Source organism: Macrosteles quadrilineatus, unplaced genomic scaffold, assembly GCF_028750875.1.
Source record: "Macrosteles quadrilineatus isolate MER2022 unplaced genomic scaffold, UCM_ALF_1.0 Scaffold_1__1_contigs__length_201487025, whole genome shotgun sequence".
NCBI lineage: Eukaryota > Metazoa > Arthropoda > Insecta > Hemiptera > Cicadellidae > Macrosteles > Macrosteles quadrilineatus.
Window position 1 is genome coordinate 176,843,551 of NW_026542594.1, and position 20,086 is coordinate 176,863,636.

At 34.0% G+C, this 20,086-nt stretch overlaps 1 protein-coding gene across 3 annotated transcripts in view; it reads left to right on the forward strand.

Moving 5' to 3' along the window:
* Nucleotides 1-10,791, forward strand: part of LOC128983242 (acid sphingomyelinase-like phosphodiesterase 3b) — a 69,477-nt gene extending 58,686 nt beyond the window's left edge. For all 3 annotated transcript variants that reach the window (XM_054402474.1, XM_054402475.1, XM_054402476.1), the window contains 6 exons: nt 491-714; nt 2,546-2,700; nt 3,564-3,750; nt 7,431-7,543; nt 9,417-9,598; nt 10,329-10,791. In XM_054402474.1, coding sequence (XP_054258449.1) covers nt 491-714; nt 2,546-2,700; nt 3,564-3,750; nt 7,431-7,543; nt 9,417-9,598; nt 10,329-10,539 — 1,072 coding nt within the window. In that variant the 3' untranslated portion in view covers nt 10,540-10,791. The remainder of the gene's footprint in view (nt 1-490; nt 715-2,545; nt 2,701-3,563; nt 3,751-7,430; nt 7,544-9,416; nt 9,599-10,328) is intronic.
* Nucleotides 10,792-20,086: the final 9,295 nt, after the last annotated feature.

A 20,086-nucleotide genomic window follows, 5' to 3' on the forward strand; every position in this document is an offset into this window, starting at 1 on the left:
TGAGAAAATCCGATTTTTCCGGTTTTTTATGGGGTTTTATGGGAAAATCCCCATTAAAAATCAAAATTTCAAAAAAATGAAAAAAACGCCTGGAGATACCATGGATTAGAACCTACATACCAAATTTCATCGAAATCGGACCACAGGTGTAGTCTCTAGCTCTGTACACATCCAGACACACAGACACACAGACACACAGACACACACACACACACACACACAGACATCACTTCGAAAACCACTTTTTTGGGTCCAGGGGGACCCAAAACGAATATATCCACTCAAAACTCAAACTCGAAAATTTTGACGAAAACAATACTTTCTCCATATACTATGGTATAGGGGGAGAAAGTAAAAATGGATTCCAGTTCAGAGATTTGTAGCTGCCAGATGTAGGGTCAATTGAGCAGGCAACCAATATTCAAAAACAAAAAAATTACAACTTATATTTTAGTAGCCATTAGAATAAATGTTAACATTTATTTTCCAGGGATGCACTGTCCAACCCCAGCCGTCAACACCTAGCAGACAACTTCGCCGCTGTCAGGAACCTGACTCACTTGTTGAGCCACGCCTTTTCCAGCAGTTTTGTGTTCCCAGTCCTCGGTCACAACGACCCAAAGTCCGCCGCTGCCGAGACGCAACCTTACCGTCACCTCAGCTCCATGTGGCGGAACTGGCTGCCACCAGAGGTCTTACACACCTTCAACAAAGGTACAACAATAGGTTGATGTCAAAGAAATGTTACTTTTGCTTCTTGCTTCACTTTTACGTTGGATGGTTACCTGGTTTTTGTGATGACCAGAGACGCATATTACTTGCATGCAGTTGAACTGTATTAATTTTCATGTTTCCTTCAACTAGCAAGAACAAAATTATGCGTAATTTATTCAAAAGGTTCTTATATTTTTTAAGTACGAAACCATCTAGGTTCGGATATACTATTTTGCTACGGATATCTATATAATTTATTTCTACTCGTGTATACTGAAGCAACATTATACAACGAGTAGGGGTTATTTTTGCACATTGCACACCATATATTTACAGGTATAACTTCATTAAAACTTTGTATAAATTCTTATTATAGTCATATGTAATCTTTAAATGTATGATAATAATAAGGCAAGTCTTATAGCAAATATGTTACAGTTAAATACATCATAGTAGGTTTTATAATGTACTTGGATATTCAATTGTAAAATGTCAGGGTAAATTGTATATAATATTGATATACATTGCATACTAATATACAGGGTTAGTAAAAAGTGTGGAGACCCCCTGTTATTTTTTTAACGGCCCATACTAGAAAAACTAAACTCGGCACACCTTTATGGCATGTTATGAAGTACTTTTTTTTAGCATAACCGTCACTTGGTGTACATCCCCAAAATGGGGGATTTTGGGGAAAACTCAAAAATTTCAAATACAAAGACCTATTGAGTGACCCTTCATTTTGAAAGTCCTGGTAAAAGAAAACCAAAAACGCAAACTAGAGGTCTTTATCTCAATCCAGTAAAAAATGGCAGCCAATTAAAATTCTCAGAAGTTGTAGCTTTCCAAGTCTGGAGACCCCCTGTAAATTTTGTAGCGGCTCACACTAGGAAAACTAAACTCTACACACCTTTTTGGCATGTTATGAAGTACTTTTTAAGCCTAATAGCCACTTGCTTACCAAACCCAAAATGGGGAATTTTGGGGGAAACTCAAAAGTTTTAAATGATAAGCCCCATCAAGTGACCCCTCATTTTGAAGGTCCTGGTAAAAGAAAACTAACAATGCAAACTAGAGGTTTCTATCTCAATCCAGTAAAAAATGGAAGCTGATTGAAATCTTTAGAAATCGGAAATAGCTTGCAATTTTATATTCAATTGGCTGCCATATTTTACTGTGTTAAGATAGAGACCTATAGTTTGCGTTGTTAGATTTATTTTATTATGACCTTCAAAATGAGTGGTCACTCGATAGGGCTTATCATTTAAAATTTTTGAGTTTCCCTCAAAATCCCCCATTTTGGGTTTGGGAACTTATGAGAATTTCAATTGGCTGCCATTTTGTACTGAACTGAGATAGACCCCTCTAGTTTGCGTTGTTAGTTTTCTTTTACCAGGACCTTCAAAATGAGGGGTCACTCGATGGGTCTTTGTATTTGAAATTCTTTAGTTTCCCCCAAAATCCCCCATTTTGGGGATGAACACCAAGTGGCGGTTGTGCCCCAAAAGTACTTCATAACATGCCATAATGGTGTGCCGAGTTTAGTTTTTCTAGTATTGGCCGTTAAAAAATAACAGGGGGTTTCCACACTTTTTACTAACCCTGTATATATTTCCTTAAGTACCCAAGCAGGATACATGTTCTTTATTTAACTATGCTATTAATATACATTAAAATTTACCAATATTAAATTGTGATCAGACTATTAAATAGTTGATACTATAACTCCGTATTAGCAATGAGAGAACTCAAATGGATGTTGTAAAAAAAGCTACCAAAACGAGTATAGATGGGGTGATTCCACATTTTCATTATTCTGACGTTATTGCAGGAGGGTTTTACTCAATCGAGCAGAAGTCCCGGCGACTAAGGCTGGTCGCTCTCAACACCAACCTATGGACCGGTGAGGAGGGCGGGGAGGATCCTGGCGGGCAGTGGCAGTGGCTAGAGACTCTCATGGCCAAGTCGTATCGCCTCAAAGAAACCGTAAGTACTTTGAACTAATAAAACATACGAACAAATGTATTGCAAGGTCACTTAGATAGCCTATTCCATCTAAAATTACTATAATATTTCAAGATATTCACTTTGAAGCTGATTGAAAGTGTTTGGACTAAGTCAAACGTGTTTTGCGTTGCCTAACTGATTTCATTGTAAATGTGTTATAATGAAAAATATAGTGGCTATCCTTTTTCAAAAAAGCACAAAGACTATTTATGCTCGTAATATACACACGATTTTTTCTACCAACATAATTATTAACTTCTAATAACACACAGATTATCTTCTAAATCTATATAAAATGTATTTCAGGTTATGCTTACTTTTTTATAGTTATATTATTTTCTCACCGGGTTTTAACTTACGTGTGCGATCCACGGCCGTGGATGGTATAGAAAAGAAAACTGGGAAATCATCTGATTTCGATCAGGAACGAGTAGTTCCCGCTCTAGAGCGGCAAAGAGCTATGTCGCAGACTGTTTACAGTTATGGCAATGTGATCATTTCCACGAAGTCGTATGATAACATATAATACGCTATGTAGGCCTACAACATGTAACCAATGTTAACCGTTTGCCATTATAGTCCATGAGGTAGGCGAAGGACACTAAGGGATTACAGCCCTAACACACACAGAGACACACCTACACAGTGACACATGGGTCATGTGCCGTGGGGTAGGTGGAGCCATAGACAAATAAAATTTTGTTTAAGATAGAGGCGAGTGCGCGTGCGTTGGTGGAAGGGACGTTTATCCCTCGGAGTACTTCGCCAATCTGACGGACTATAGTATTTCTTGAATGACGTACCTCAGTTTTTTATACATTCTAATACAATTTCATCTCCAGATCTACCTGGTGGGTCACATGGCCCCAGGCACGGACGAGCGGCTAGGCAGTCCTTCTCGTACCTCCATGGCACCACGTCACAACAGCCGCTACCTGAGATTGGTGCGTCGCTACGCAGACATCATAACAGGCCAGTTCTTCGGCCACCTACACTCTGACACGTTCAGGGTAGTCTACAATGAAGCAGGTTTGTACATGAATAACTGTTGTATAGTAATAGTAGACCTGGTTTAATAGAAGAGTGCGAGGCTTCGGGTTCAAATCTCACAAACCACCAAAAATTATCCATGAATATAAGGAATAGTCTAACATTGTTGCTCCATTGAGCAGCTGATCTTAGTCAGTAACAAAGCCACACAGTTCATCTCATACCATTCTACACCTAACCTTGCTCTCATATTGGGATAAAATACACATCTAGGTAGCGTCCCCATCTCAATGATTCTTCGATTGATCATGTGATCAATGGGGTTCATACATTATTAGTAAAAATGTTCAAATAAGAAGTCGTTGAAATTTAAAGTTGAGACTAATTTGTCCCCCTGATTTTTAAAAGTGTATCCATACGACTATGCAAATTTCAATCACACATTAAAATACTGAGTAACGATCTGGTAACATAAAGCAGCATAAAATATTGAACGTACAACCTGTACACGTTAAAATTGTACCGAATTTTTGCTCCAGATGAAGACAGTGTAGAACGCCAAACACAGGTTATAAATTACATGTACAAGAGAGACGACAACATTAAAATGTCACTTCAGAGTTACTTACTTACTTACTTACTTACTTGATACTTGTCTTCTTTATCTTTGAGCGTGGTTACGGATTGATAGCGTCAAATTTTTAATACTATACAATAGAAACATATATTTACAACATAAATACTAAATACTAAGGCTGTGGCGGAAATTTCAACCCGGCATGAGAGGTTCCTCTAACAACTCTTGCACACTATAGAGGGGCCTTTGCAAGAGAGAATTGCTCACTGTGGCTTTAAAAGCTTTCATTTCTAAGTTCCTGACTCTTGCGGGCAGGGTGTTAAAAATCTTTATAGCAGAGTGCGGGTAGCTCTTTTGTGTTAGACTTAGACGGCAGCGAGGCATGTCCAAGTCATGAGCTCTGCGTGTTCCGTGGTTGTGATGGCTACTTCTGCTATTAAAGCTGGTCAGGTTCTCTTTTAGCAGTAATAGGCTGTTCAGGACATACTGGCTAGCAACGGTGAGGATCCCTAATTCTTTAAAAAGGGGTCGGCAGTGTACTCTTGGGCCGGAGGATGTTATTACTCTCAAGGCTTTCTTTTGCAGCAACAGTATATCCTGGGCAGAAGGAGATTGGCCCCAGAGTACTATTCCATACAGTATATGGCTATGGAACAAGGAATGGTAGATGGTAATCAAGTAGTTTTTAGTGATAACCTCTCTAAGCTTCCTGAGAAGGTAGAGTACTCTTGACAACTTGACGCAAACCTTGTCTGTGTGTATGTTCCAGCCTAACCTAGGGTCAATCCAGAATCCTAATAGCTTTACAGCCTCGTCCTGCTCTATCCTCGATCGCAGAGTGCAGATTAGGGATTGGGTTTTCACCTCATTAATTTTGAAGCGGTTTGTTATGAACCAATCCTTAGCCATTTCCAGCAGGTTGTCTCCCTCTGCCCTCAATTGTTCAATGTTCTTCCCCCTATTGAACAAGGTGGTGTCGTCAGCAAACAATAAGGTTTGTCCATTTGGGTCCAGGTCGTTGATCATTATGCTGAACAACAGGGGCCCGACCACCGATCCTTGAGGCACCCCGTGCGGGATAATCTGCACCCTAGAAGAAGTTCCATTTAAAGACACAAGCTGCTTTCGGTCTGCCAAGTAGCTACTTAGGGTGTTCAAAACTGTGCCTCCGATACCATACCTCTTAAGCTTGGCCAACAGTATGTCGTGTGAGACTACATCGAAGGCCTTGCTCAGGTCGCAGAGCCTCAAAAGAACCGACTCGTTTTCCTCGAAAGCACACGGTCACTCATTGACGGTGTGACTAGATTCAAGAGAGCAGAAGATGTTGAGCGCCCACTCCTGAAACCATGCTGAGCATTTGAAAATAGTTGGTTGCTTTCAAAATATGCTGACAATTGCCTCTTCATTATGGTCTCCAGCACCTTGGAAAAGACTGGCAGGATAGAGATGGGTCTGTAATTTGCCGGGTCGGAAGGAACCCTTCTTGTAAATGGGAATAGTCCTGGCAATCTCAAGCTATCCGGAAAGATTCCCTTAGTCAGGCAGAGGTTTATAAGCTTTGTCAGTGGCAAGATTATCATATCAACTGTGCCCTTTAAGATAGAGCATGACAAACCATTGATGTCCTGACTGTCGGAGTCCCTAAAACCTTTCACTAACCCTAGGATATAGTTTTCATTCACCTCAGTCCAAGTTGTTAGTTTGTTATTTCCTGCGAGGTTTATTGGTACATCCACTGTCCCAGTCCCTCTTTGCTTCGGGGTAGGGAGGTTAGACACGATGTCATCCGCTACCTTCACAAAAAAATCATTAAAAGTATCAGGGGACACTGTTACCTTGGGTGCAGGGGTGGGTTTTCTGCACTCATTGACCAGCTCCCATGCTGCTTTGCAAGTGTTGGGAGCAGCAGCTATCTTATTAACATTGCTGGATTTTTTCGCTATCTTAACTCTAGAACTATAAAAAACTTTTTATTCTCTTGTAAAGCAAGAAGTACCTCTCTTTAGAGTTAGAGTCTAGGGCAAGTTTGTAGTGGTCATGAGCAAAGGTCATAAAGGATCGCAGTCTTTTCAGATCAGGGGTGTACCAGGATTTGTCCCTTATCACAGGTTTTACTGTATTTGACTTACATTTAAATGACTTAATAGGATAGAATATCTCAAATTTTTCCTGAAACAGTGTAGAGAAGTTATGGAAACCTGAGATTGGATCTGACACTGATTTAAAGCTGTCCCAATTTACGTTTGAAAGTTCGTTTCTAAGCAAAGGCAAATTATCTTTATCTACAGATCTCTTATGTACTACGTAGCTATCAGAAACACTATTGGATGTTACCTGGTCTGTCTTTACCTTAAGGATTACTGCACAGTCGTGGTCCGCCACCGCCGATTCAGTCACCTTCACATCATAGTCTCTCATTAGCTCACATCATTAGCTGACGTCTCTCTCATTGATGCAGTGTTACATAACCAACCATGTAAACTAGGACACCAGCTAGGGTTTTAACTAAATTAACTTCATTCACCGTGGCTTCTATAACAAAAACATTTTAAGCAACTGTTTTCAAAATGTTCTTAGTTTGTTTGGGCGAAAATCACATAAGGAGAACACTATAGTAGTTTACGCAACGGTCAAGTAAGGCTTATCTTAACGAAACGAGCGGGGAATTTAAGGTACGAGCCGTGGCGAGTGCCTATAAAACGTCTACGAGTGTCGCTTAGGCTAGTTACGCGAGCTACGTACACTAATTTAACTAGGACTGTTTCTTAATTACTAAAAATCACTACTCATAACTTTCAAGAGAGGTTATGTTTTCGTTTATTACCTCCCATAGCCACTGATTGTCTCAATTACTTACTCATTGTTCAATAAATTACATTGGTCTTAACAGCTGATTATTTGACGTTCAAAGAATTAAATTTTACTTCTTTTCTCTCAATCCTTAAACCTCGTTGGTCTGTTACTCGTGTTGTAGGAACATCCATGCTGTAAGTAACCAATGCTGTAAAGAGAACCTTAAAAATTCTGATAACTGAACCGAAACGGCCAGTTTAAAAAAAACGGTTGTAGGTAAACTTGTTGATAACACCATTTGTGGTTATTCTATTTTATTCTTTAAATTTTATGTATTCTTTTACAGGACGACCGGTATCCAACATCTTTATCGCTCCTTCAGTAACACCTAAAAGATCTTCCAGTGGGTTCAACAATCCTGCTATAAGACTTTACAAGTTTAACAGTGACACAGGACAGGTAACATAACGTAGAGTTGATGACTTGATGATTATAGTTTAGTTAGAGTTTTTCTTGTTTTTGTAAGATCAAGTTGAAATCCATAATACCAGTAAGCATTGTTATAACTTTTTCTACCTGCCAAAATATGTGCCCCTAAAGGTAATAACCTTTCCATTTGCCTCATTGGATTTGTTTATAATATCTTTAAACTTTTTTCCTGGTAAAAACAAAATGATCGAGTACTTTTATTCCCTGCTACAGGAAGAGGAAAGGAAATGTTTTTAATGAAAAACGCAATAGCATAGTATGAAATAAATGAATAGGTCAAATTTGATAAAAGAAAATATCCGTAATCATGCATACTACAATAGTTTACTTTTTCATCATAAACTTGACATTGGAATTTTAAATGTGCAGATTTTGGTATTTTATCTGTATCCTTTAATTCTACAACAACGCTTTGAATTATTAAAATTATGTGTTTGTTAACAACAACACAAGATGGTTTTTATCTTTTAAGGCCACAAACATTAAAAAGATTTTTTTAACTTAAATATTTTATAAAACACAGTTTTTATAAGATAAATCCAATTTATCTTGCCGTTTTACGAACTCATTTAAGTGTATATTTATGCCATGTTTATGCCAAATTTAACCAATAATGGACCAAAAATTACTCGAATTATCGTGTTTACAAATATAAAATCTATTATGAATGTTGTTTTAGTCTCTAAGGACAATTAAAATTAAAAGATAAATCGGTCCCGGGTCCAGGTCTTACCATGCTACCTACGTTAATAGCTACCTCCATAAGGAAACTATGCTAAAACCTAAACAGATTTATTTTTCAAGGAGAGAGTTTCATTGGGTATTGAGAATTAGTTCAAGGCTCAAAGCTACTGAATCACTGAAACTGAATATGGCAGTGAGGTCTTTAGGAAAGTAGCCTAAAGATTTACAAAGACTAGTAGGCAGGTGGATTCCTTTTCTTAGTTTGTGTATTTAAATTTACCCAAGCCATCGTATCAGATGTATCCTGTCTCCCTAATCTTCTACTGTAAGTTCTCAACCATTAAATAGGAAATCAAAGCTCGTGCACACGGGGATTCACCACTGAAAAGGATGATTTTTTTTATTAAAAAAGTCGTCAAACTATTTTTTTTGTAGTAGGGTATAATTTAACGAAAAATATAAAAAATTTGGTTTACTTCTAAATATAAATTATAGGTGGTAAAAAATAAAATAGAGGTTTTCGGTCAATTTGTAAGGGTTTTTGTAAGTCAATATTCTGAAGAGAGTTCTTTATGGATTTTGATAAATTTGGTGTTTGTTAAAGACAGTTATCTAAACTTAATATTAAGGTAGATTCTTAATAATATATCAGATAATATTTTTGCTGTGACAATTAAAATATAATTTTTCTTTAGAAAAAAGAATTAGTTAAAAAAATATTTTTTAGTACCTAATCAATTTAGATACCTAATTCTACCAAAATATTTTCCTAATGTTGTCTAGAATAAGTAGTAAAACTTTCAACAATGTACCTTTAGTGGCTCTCAAGATATATCAAATTTTGTCTTGAAAAACGTGAAATTTCAATGTTGCGGAAAACCGCGTTTGAATAAGAAGGTGTCCTTTAATCTTGTAGCTATCGTAAAAAGCGAAACCCGTTGGATATAGCATATAATAACATTCATACATGGATTATATCATACTTTTTGAATGTAAGAGGGTCCAATGTACAAAGAAATAATAGAACAAAATATTTTTAAAATTTTTCATGATTTTTACCTACTTTCAGTGGCAAATCCCCTTAATTTATCATCAAGTCTTATGCGATACTATGATGCTATTATTGCCATCATACTAACATGGTGGTTGTGTTTTCAAGGTGATAGACTACGTACAATACTACCTGGACCTGACCACAGCCAACCAGAGGGAGTCAGCTGACTGGACGGTGGAGTACAACCTCACATCCTACTACGGCTTCCATAGGGGTGTCTCGGCCGGGGAGTTCCATGACCTCGCAGAAAGCTTCACAGTCACCGACGGTCTTCCACTGTTTGCCAGGTACAGCAGTTGGATTGGATTGTTGTTACGTGTGGTTAATTGTATAATTATGAGTTATAACTTGTTATGTAAATATGACATAACCGTCCACCTCAGGATTTGGATGTTCCAGTGTTTATTTGACGGGTCTTTGTTCTTTGGCAGGATACCAAGTTATTTTACTTGATGGCCTTATATTGTTCAAATTTTAACTTAAAAACACTTTGATAAGTTAGCCTGAATAGCTCTTTTCAATATAGAAGATTTTCTTAATAATGTCTTCCTAATAAAGCATTTTCGCAATTATTAATTTTTTTTGTTAAAATACAGTTTCAACTATTCTAAGTAAGGAGATATTGAAAAAATATTTATTCGAAAAACAACAATGATTGTAGCAAAATACCCCAAAAACTCTTGTTTTCCAATAAAGTGAGGTGCTGCTATTAAGAATGGTGTTTGGATTCTGTTTACTATTCCTAGATACAATTTTAAATGGTTTCGCATAGAAAATTTCCCTTATTTAAGCGCATGTATTCTTTGAGACTTATTTACATCTTTTCAAACAGAATAATGACATAAATTAACATATTTGTAGGTAATTTATTTTCTCGTTTAGTTCATAAAGATCCAAAAATCCGTACATTGAACACAGTATAGTTATGGATACTGAGGTGTTCACACATTTAATTTGATTCCACAGAATCTTCTCTACTTTTGGTTCTATTGATCCACTTCTTCTTTTGAATTTCAGATACTACTTAGTGAACTCTGTCAGCACGTCAGGAGTGATGGCGTCCATGCAGCAAGCCCATAATCACTATTGTGCCATCACAAGGCTGGATCCTGGTCAGTTCTACAACTGTCTTGCTTCAGCACCGAGTGCCCTATTCTCTTCCGCATCTTCATTAGACATTTCGTTAGCCCTTATACTATCATCTATTTTAATACTGAAACTAAGGTGACAATAGCTTCTCGACCAACAAATTCGTCATGAATATTGTAAATACTGTAGATAAGAGTTTTGTACTTTATTTGTAAACTGAGTGTGATGGTCTGACATTTCGAAAACTTTTTCTGTGATTGGCGAATGTTTAGGTATACTACAGAGTGTTTTTTATTCTCATAAAGCTAAGCTTTTTAAATGAGCTGATTTTGTATTGTCTTTGGAAATATATTAGTATTTTACTTGACACCTAACAATTTGTTTGTGGATTGTTACCTACAAATTACAACTGAAGTAGTAAGTAAAGTAAAATAAAAAATTTTAAATGATTTTTTGTAACGACATCTGTAAGTTAAAACTGTTTTAGTCACAACTCTTATGTGAGTTTAATAAGGCATATTAGTATATAACTTCTTAACATGCATTTGGATAAAGAATACTTATCTTCATTTATTACTAGAAAACTTTTATCAAGAAGTATATTTTTATATGAACCTAACGACATACATAATTTCAATTTCAGAAGTTTTCTTAAAATAAACATGTATGATTTATTAAAAAAATAGTTTATGTAGTGAGTTTTATGCTTTGTATATATGTATAAATGTATGAATGTTTGTATTAAAGATATTTGTATCAAAATCAAGTTTCTTAAATCAACCCTATCCTTAATAAATATATATATATATATATATATATATATATATATATATATAACTATATGAATTTGAATAATTATACAATCATACAAATAAAATCTCAAAATGGCTTGTGACAAATATTATTCGCTTCTTTGATACTACCACTCTATTTTATGTAACTAGTAGAGTGCAGCAAAGGCAGTTTGCTTTCGTATTCCACATTAAATTTTTTCTATACAGTATATAAATAATTAGTCTTTCAAACACTATAAAACACGTTTTTTTAGGCTAGGTTAAGTGCAAACATAGGAACGAAATGGGAAACGCTGCACCAGCTGATCGTAGTCGTAATATCTTAAGTAAGTAAATGCGGAAAAGTAAGTAAACGCAGCAATTAGAAGATTTTGTACTATAATCAGTGCAAGGTTGCACATTTTTTCGGGTGACTGTAGAAAAAAAATTGAGATTCTGTCTTTTTTCATTGGGATTTGGCATACGTAATATATATTTTTATGTCAATTAAAACCCCCAGATGTAATTAGTTTACTTAAAATGCCTCAGTACTTAAGAAATAAAGTTTTGATGGGAGAGGACTAAGAAAAAATAAGCAGTATTTGATCGAAACTATTTCCCATATATCGAGTAATCTTCAGTGTAATCTTAATCTTTGCCCAATAGTTACAAATGAAGTTTTTTTCAATTTTACTGTATTTTGAAATTTGCTAGTATACTGTTGATGCCTTGTTATAAACACATTTTAGGGATGACCATTCTTTTGTTAACTTTTCCTCATTATTTTGTTTAACCAACATAGTTACTTATAGCAACCCATAAGTCCAATGTTGAAATTTAAAATGTCAAATGAGTTGTGTAGTGAAACTTCCTGAGGTACTTGCTGATATCTCTTTTTTAGGACTATAAGTATATAATTCCAAAATTCAGTCAAAATCTTTCCACTGGATTTCGACAGACAGATAAAGAGACACAGTATAGGATATATTGTTCACAAAAGGACATATACTTTTTCTTAAAATTAATCTTTTAGTTTCCAAGTAGCTGTAACAATACCACTTAACCGATACTAAAGGTTGGCCTGCAACCTGTTAGGTCTAACCTTTTATCGAACTAAATTAAAACTGTCCAGTTTGGGATGAGAGGCAATAACTTTTATTGACATCCGAGTCCAACCAACTAATATTGGCGAACCCATGAAAACACAGCGCTTTTAATTGGTTTGAAAATAGATTGTTACGTCTTTACAGCATTGAATTTGGGTATTATTGCTTTTATACGTAGTATATTTAAATACTGTTGCAATGTAGCTAAGACAGCAAAGACTACATTAAAAATGTGTTTCAAAGTTCGTTGTATATATATATAATAATAAAAAATTCTTCTTTAAGTAAAAAGTTATATACATGATTTAACAACAATATTGGATTTTTAAGAAGCTTTATTATTATTAAATTTGTAACTGTTTCAACAATGTCAATATTTAATGAGATGAGGATGTAGACTCCGCTTAAAGTAACTTAAAACAATGCTTATACTGATATATTTATACAGTATTTTATACAGTATATTATCATTTAATGCATTGTTTATATATATATATATATGCATATATATTTTTTTCTGTCTGGACAAACTATTACTTGAAATCTTCCATCTTAAAGTATACCCAATATGAGAATGATTATCTGTATGTTATCAAATGCCTTTATATACTACATGCAATAACATACAAATAATACAAAAATTCTTTGATAATGTTGGCACAATTTTAAATGGAGACTGACTAGATTGGGTTGATAATTTATTTTTGAGTTCTGTTTCTTCATAACCCATAAAAAAATACACAAATAATTTAAATAACTATTATTATTTTTCTTAGATTTATAGATTTTTTGTCTCTACATATGATTTTTTTATTTTATGGGCAATTTTAAAAATTATATTATATCAAAACAAACAACAATAGTTTGATGATATTTAATATTTATTGATGAATAATACAAATTATACAAGTTACCATCTTTAAATATTTGTATACATCATAGACGTTGTTTTTGTATTGTTAACAATGAAAAAACAATCTCATTAAAATTAGCCCTAGATTGTAAGAGCGATAAAAAAGTTCTTAGAAACATTTAATTCCTTTTCGTTTTGATTGGTATAATAGAGTACTCCTTAGTTCGTAGTAAATATATTTAAGAATAAGTTTTTTTTAACTGGTGTATTCCTATTGTGTTGAGCTATAAAACAAGTGTAATATGTTTTAGAGAGCATATCTTTCAGATTTAGCCATAATTTCAGCTCTGATGTAGCATGTCAAAGCCCCATCTTGGGAGCCACATAGTGACATAGGTTGGCACGAACCTCTAGGAGTCTGCATATGAATTGTGTATAAAATATATATTGTGTACCAAGCATTCGATTACAAATATATGGTAATATGTGAGGAGCTAGCGAATGTCAGTCAATATGTAAATTTGTGAAACTAAGTTATGGACACACGTAGAAAATAAATAGAAAATACTTTGTCATCCTTTTTTATGAGAGGGAACATACAAAAAATAACTCTCTGAACAACCATAATTTCATGTCATGACAATATCACACTTTTATACAAACTGTTGGAAAAAAACTTTAAGATATTTTCGTTAACTTAGCAACACAATCGCCGAAAGTTTAACCTTTTGCAGTATTAGCAGGATAAAACAAGAATATTGTTATTACCCTACAGTTATTAATATCAAGAGCAACTTCTTGATAGATGAAAAACCAAGATAAATTATTATATAATATCGTAACCGAGTAAAATATTAATAGAGAGCAATTAATATGATACCAAATATATTTTATTCTCTGTTTTTACTTAAAAGGGATGTAGATGTATCATTTTAAAAGTTTGTATTTAGGCAGGCCAATGAGATATGATTGTTGGTAATCCCAAATCAAACTTATAATATATTACATAACATAGCGTTCTATAAAATTTAATAATTCACCAAGTTTAATGCAAATTAGAATTATTAAAAAATATTACAAAATATTAAATTAGCCTATTTTACGTTACATTGTGTACAAAGACTTTGAAGCAAATCTGATCGTTGTTCGCTGCCCACGACCATGTACCAACAGGTAACTGTAAATCTGTTTAATATTTCCTCTGTGCGTACACTAACACGCCTGCAGATAAATATGCGTTTAATTACCATGGTAGTTTAACAATGTCAACTTTTGTGTAGCAAACCTTTGAGAAAACATACCAGTAGAGTATAAAAATTAATCAATGTAAAACATAACTGAATATTTTTTCATAACATACATTGCAACTGTAGCTGTAAATTTGCAATTATGTATGAATATTTAGACACCTGATGTCTAAGTTAAATTTAATTTATGTATTGAAAAATGTTTGAAAGACTTGTAAATAGTTATGCCTCAATGATAAATTATTTTTATATGCTAACTGATGATTGGTTTTGGAAATTCTTCCTTAGATTCATTATTGATTTTGTAAAGCGTTATCACCTGAATCGTAATGTATCATAAGATTAAGTGATTTTACATAACTACTGCTTACTACTTATACTCTTCACTGGTGAGAAACCAATCAAATATGTATGGTAGGTTATTCAAAATTGACAAAACGTCAATATTGCTCATTATTTAAAATTATTTATTTTTATTATTGATTTGTTACTATTTAGAAGCAGAGTTCAGTGAGTCGGTGGCTCAGTCAGTAGAGTCGCGGACTTCGGGACCAAGGCAGCGATGTCCTGGGTTCGGATCCTGGTCAATGCCACTAAAATTTATCAGTACAGTTCACTTTTGTACTGTAGCGGCTCACTCCTTGCTTTGCTGTAAACGATCCACGCACGGGCGCTTAGTCTATGTGGACGGGCAAATGCAAGGTGAGGTTAGGCTACCAACCTCTGTAAAAAAAAGAGTGCAATGTAAACGGTGATACAATTCATGAAGGTAATTGGGTGTATTTAATAACTGTAAATGGCTGATATCTTTGTACTGTAGTTGTATTATGATTAGAAAGTTTATATTATAAACACACCACGTGTCCTTTGGAATTTTTATTTTAAACAGAGCAGACATCAAAATGCATTATGCAGGTGTGTATGAACTATTATACATATTATAATATACAAAAATGTTAAACAATAATTCAAGTTAGGGTAACCCATGAGGCTAATAATTTATATAAAAATAATTACTGGAATATATATATATATAGGCTATTGCCCCTACAAGCCACTAGTCTTATTTGTTTCTTGATTGCATATAAGACTCAAACATACCTCAGTCTTTTGGTGTTATAGTCCAATGGTAATCACCTTGCAAGTAACTTAATTTATTTACTAATTAGTTAGTTAAAAAGAATTGCTTTGTAATTTATAAAAATCATATCATGTAAGTCAAACTGAAACTAAGATCTCAATAAGACAGTTTTAAGTAAATAGAGATTATTATACCTTACTTAAAACACCTAATCATTGATTTTGCGAAACTAAGGGACGCTAAGATGTAGGAAAATCCACGTGGATACAGACATCGTGATCGTATCGCGGTCGCTCTATTTGACTACCAAAGCAGCCTGAGCATAACAGCTGATTTGTAGCTAGCAATTCCCTTTGAAAATAAATTAGTCATGCATTAGCATGAACTCTATTTTGGATTTAGAAAAATTGAATAACTAAAAGTGTACAACTTTTCTTTTTTAGTTGCCATGCATTTCTATAATTAATTTTAAACAACTCGTTGTATTGTATTTTAAGATTGTTGTGGTTTTTTAAACTGCACGTGTTTAACACATTTAACACGTCTTACCATTACTTAATATTACGATTAATTCTAACAAATATACTTGTTTAGGCTAATAATTAACTTCTACGCCATTATGGGAAATAAATCTTTATAAGAAGCTAACAAGATGTATTTAGAACCAGATCATTAATCAAGAGAGTTAAAAAAAATAAATGACTTGTTGCTTCTTTCAGTGGCTTCGTGTAAAGTACTCAGCCTCGTTGCCTTCTTATTGATTTGGCTTTTCCCTTGGAAATCCACCAAAACATTTATCACATCCAATTTTGTATATAAAATGGATTAGAAATTCATTAAAATTACTAAGGCATCATATTACATTTTAGCGAATTTCCCATACGGGGAATACGCTATTACAGTAGGTCTCATTGTAATACCTAGGCCCAGGACCGATGCACTTTTTAATTTTGATGTCCCCAATGGCCAAAAACACCATCCATTCAAAGTGTTATACATCCGTAAACGCGATAACTTGAGTATTATCTGTCCCATTTTGATGAAATGTGGCTTGAAGATGTAGGGCGGGATAAACTTGGGTTAGTTCGAGCGCCAACATGATTGGACCATGGGAACGCGGTTTTATGGGGGATTTATGGGGTGAAAATTGTGTTTTCTCATACCAAACGATATAAACAGCTTACATCAATGATAGTAGGCCTACCCCTACGTACAGACTAAAATATAACTCTTATTATAGACCTCAGTTCTCACTGACTAAGTAATTTTAATTTTTTATTGTTATATTTTTTCATTGAAATATTTTAAAGTTAGATCTGTTGATGAGTTCAACAAGCTAAACAGGTTGTAAATAAAATTGTAATAAAAAATTTGAATTATGTTTTGGTTAGTTAATATTGATTATATTAGGTAGATCTCATCATAACTGAGACAAGATAAAACGTGGAGACTTGTTAGTTCATTATTTATGATAATGCAATTGAAAAATATAAATGCCAGTCATTCCCTCTTAACTTATCAGTTGTGTTATCAAAACACTCGACTTATCAACTAACCCACCTTAAAAGCTTATATACCTGATAAGCGGGCCTTCTACTTCTCAATAAGTTAGCAAGTGGTACATTAAGCTTTCGTCTACTTTAAAAGTTATGTGTTTTCTAACCAATTCAGTACAATCCAGCCTAGTGGAAGAAATATAACTGCTGTGGACAAATTATGGCAACTTCGGTGAGTTTATTTTTCATGGGTTTTCGCATTGTTACCAAATAATTTTATGTATTCGTTCAGACTAGATTGAGTTGCTATCATTGTGATTGTTATACAGAAAATGGTTAGTCTAAACAAGTGTTAAATTTCGTTTCCCAACATTTTTGCAGTTGTTAAAGTGGGAATCAACTATTGTCAGTAAACTGATAAATTACAAAGAGATCCATGTGTTTTGCTTATTTAATGCAGTAAAAATCAAAATAGTAAGCAAAGAAGAGTTGAGTGTGATTTTCAAAATGTTGGTGTTATGTGCGTCTTTCTTGTAGCTGTAAGAACCTTCCTAATGTTTGGCATTTGCTAGTTTTTTTTTTTCAACAAATTAAAAAAGTAAGTGAACTAGGTTAAAAAAACTTTAATAGGTCACTTTTTACAACTATGTTAATATTTAATAATAAGCAATAGCTTAACCAGAAAATGTATATCAGTTTTGGGGATTTTCAAAGGGGAGGGCAGGATCATATGGATATCCATATGATCCGTATTAGGGGCCAATACTTATTTATTTAAGAAAATTATTTATGTGTAAGAATATCTGTTCTCCATCAAAGATTTTGATTGAATTTGAAACAGTTCTTTTCTCTTTTCCATTTAATGCATTGATCCGAATCCTGCGGTAAATTTCAAAACATAACCCAACCCAACCCACATTTTAGAAGTCTTGGCTCTCTTCTTGTTACTTAATATTTAATTTCAACATTTTGTTTGAAAGCATTACTAATTAATGAGCAAATAAGAGATGGGAAGTGGGTTCTAGATTAATCCTTCTCAGCAAACTTTTAATTTGTAGACACTCTAAAAACAAGTTAGCTTCTCAGTTTTGCGTTTAGTAGTATTAGCTCTCGAAATGGTTTATATTGTGGTTTACTACAATAAACTAACAGCTCTTTCCGTGACTTACATATTAGATGCCATAGGTATTACCTTTGACTATTAATACAACTAGACATTCCATCCCCATGTCCCAGGTTGTCACTAGTTTCTTGATCAAAATCGTTGTAGTTGATGTGAGCCACCAACAGTTTGTGCTAATGCAAATTACAGATTTGTTTTGAATACACGAACTTGTTTATATGTAAAACTTATGGTGCAGCTTATTGTGAGCTAAGCAACTGTTATGATACATCAAGATCAACTATGCCAGCACAAAAAGATTTTTAGAAAGTAGAATATACAACACTAGCACATTATATGACTGGCTCACACAACTACGGTCTTCTTTGATAAACTGATGACCACTGGTCCATATAATATGGGATGTCTACCTTAGTATCCAATGGCATTACTCTGTCAACGTAATAATGAATTTAAACTTTGATTTCTCACTAGGGGGAAAACTACTTTGGCTTGCAAAGAATGTATTGTAAACACCATTTTCTTCTGCAACTAAACAAAAAGCTGTCCCATTTTTTTTCTTCAAAATATTAAAAACATGATAATGTTAATATTATTTGCTTAAACTACTAACTGATCGAAGCAAAGTGTGAAACCAAAATCTTTTTTTTTTCAGGAAAACTATGAAATACTGAAGAACATCACATCATATCTGCAAGAGATTGTAGAATGTCCCGTGTGCCTGAACTCAATCCAAATTGCATTTAAGTTATGCAGCAGAGGCCATGGGGTGTGCAACTGCTGCTGCGAGAAGCTAAAGGATTGCCCAACATGTGAAGGTCCATTTATAATAGAGAATCCTGTGTGTTTGAAAAATCTCCTGGAAGCCCTGCCTCGTCATTGCAAGTACCATGGAGATGGTTGCCAAGAGATTTTGGAGCTCGGGAGTGACCATGAGGAATTTTGTGGTTTTAGACCTGCAGAGTGTAGGCAAAAGGATTGCAACACTGTGATTCCTTTGATAAAACTGGTGGATCACTATGAGAAAAAGCATTATGATTATCAGTATGAATGCAAAGCAGATTCATCTGATCTTTGGAATTGTTTTGGTTTTAATGGTGAGAATTACTATATTGAACATCATTTGATCTCTGGGTTTGACAATATATTCTGGATTACCGAAAACTTAAATCAGAAACATTTTAAACTTGCCTTTGAAACAACTCCAATTGGAAAGTTAAAAAGTGAATATTTTTTAAAAGTAGAGATAAAAAAAGATAAGTTTTTATATGCATCTACATTGAAGGCTTCTGTGGTGAAGTGTTCTGAAAGATGGGGAAACGATGACTCAGATGATGAAGATAATTGCATGAGAATTCCACAGAGCACCTTACATAATGTCATCAATGAAGGAAATCTTAAATTTGAGATGACGGTTTTTGAACGCCAAAAGTAAAATCCCCTATGAAACTTGTTTAAATTTTGCTGAAAGATAAGTTTTGTGTATGAAGTTTGCCATTTAAAGCTTTAATACCTTAGTTGAGTAGAATACCAATCATTATAAAACTTGAACAACCTATTAAGCTATGTTTTGTATTATATTAGATTTTTTAGATTGTGGTTAAAGTGTTAACTTAGTCAACTCGTGTCATACTGTTTTCATAGAGAATATAGAAGTATATATGAAGTTTTCATAGTATAGTATGGTTTAATTACAAAAAAAAAAAAAAAATAAAAAAAAAAAAAAAAAAAAACTGCCTAACCTCACATATAAAGTGAAAAGTAATTTATGAATCTTAACTGTTCAATATAGTCCCCTTATTGTATGGTAAACAGATACCCCATTTTAATATTCGGATTTTTTTAAGCTGAAAAATCTGTAGTTGTTTTTGTTTTATTTCATGACAAATTTGCGGTTGAAGCACAAAACTCGCTATTTACAAAAATCTAAAACGCATTATTGTTATCGAGATGTTTCATAAAAACTCCAAAATATACAGAATTTTAAACTTTAACCCCCTTCCACTA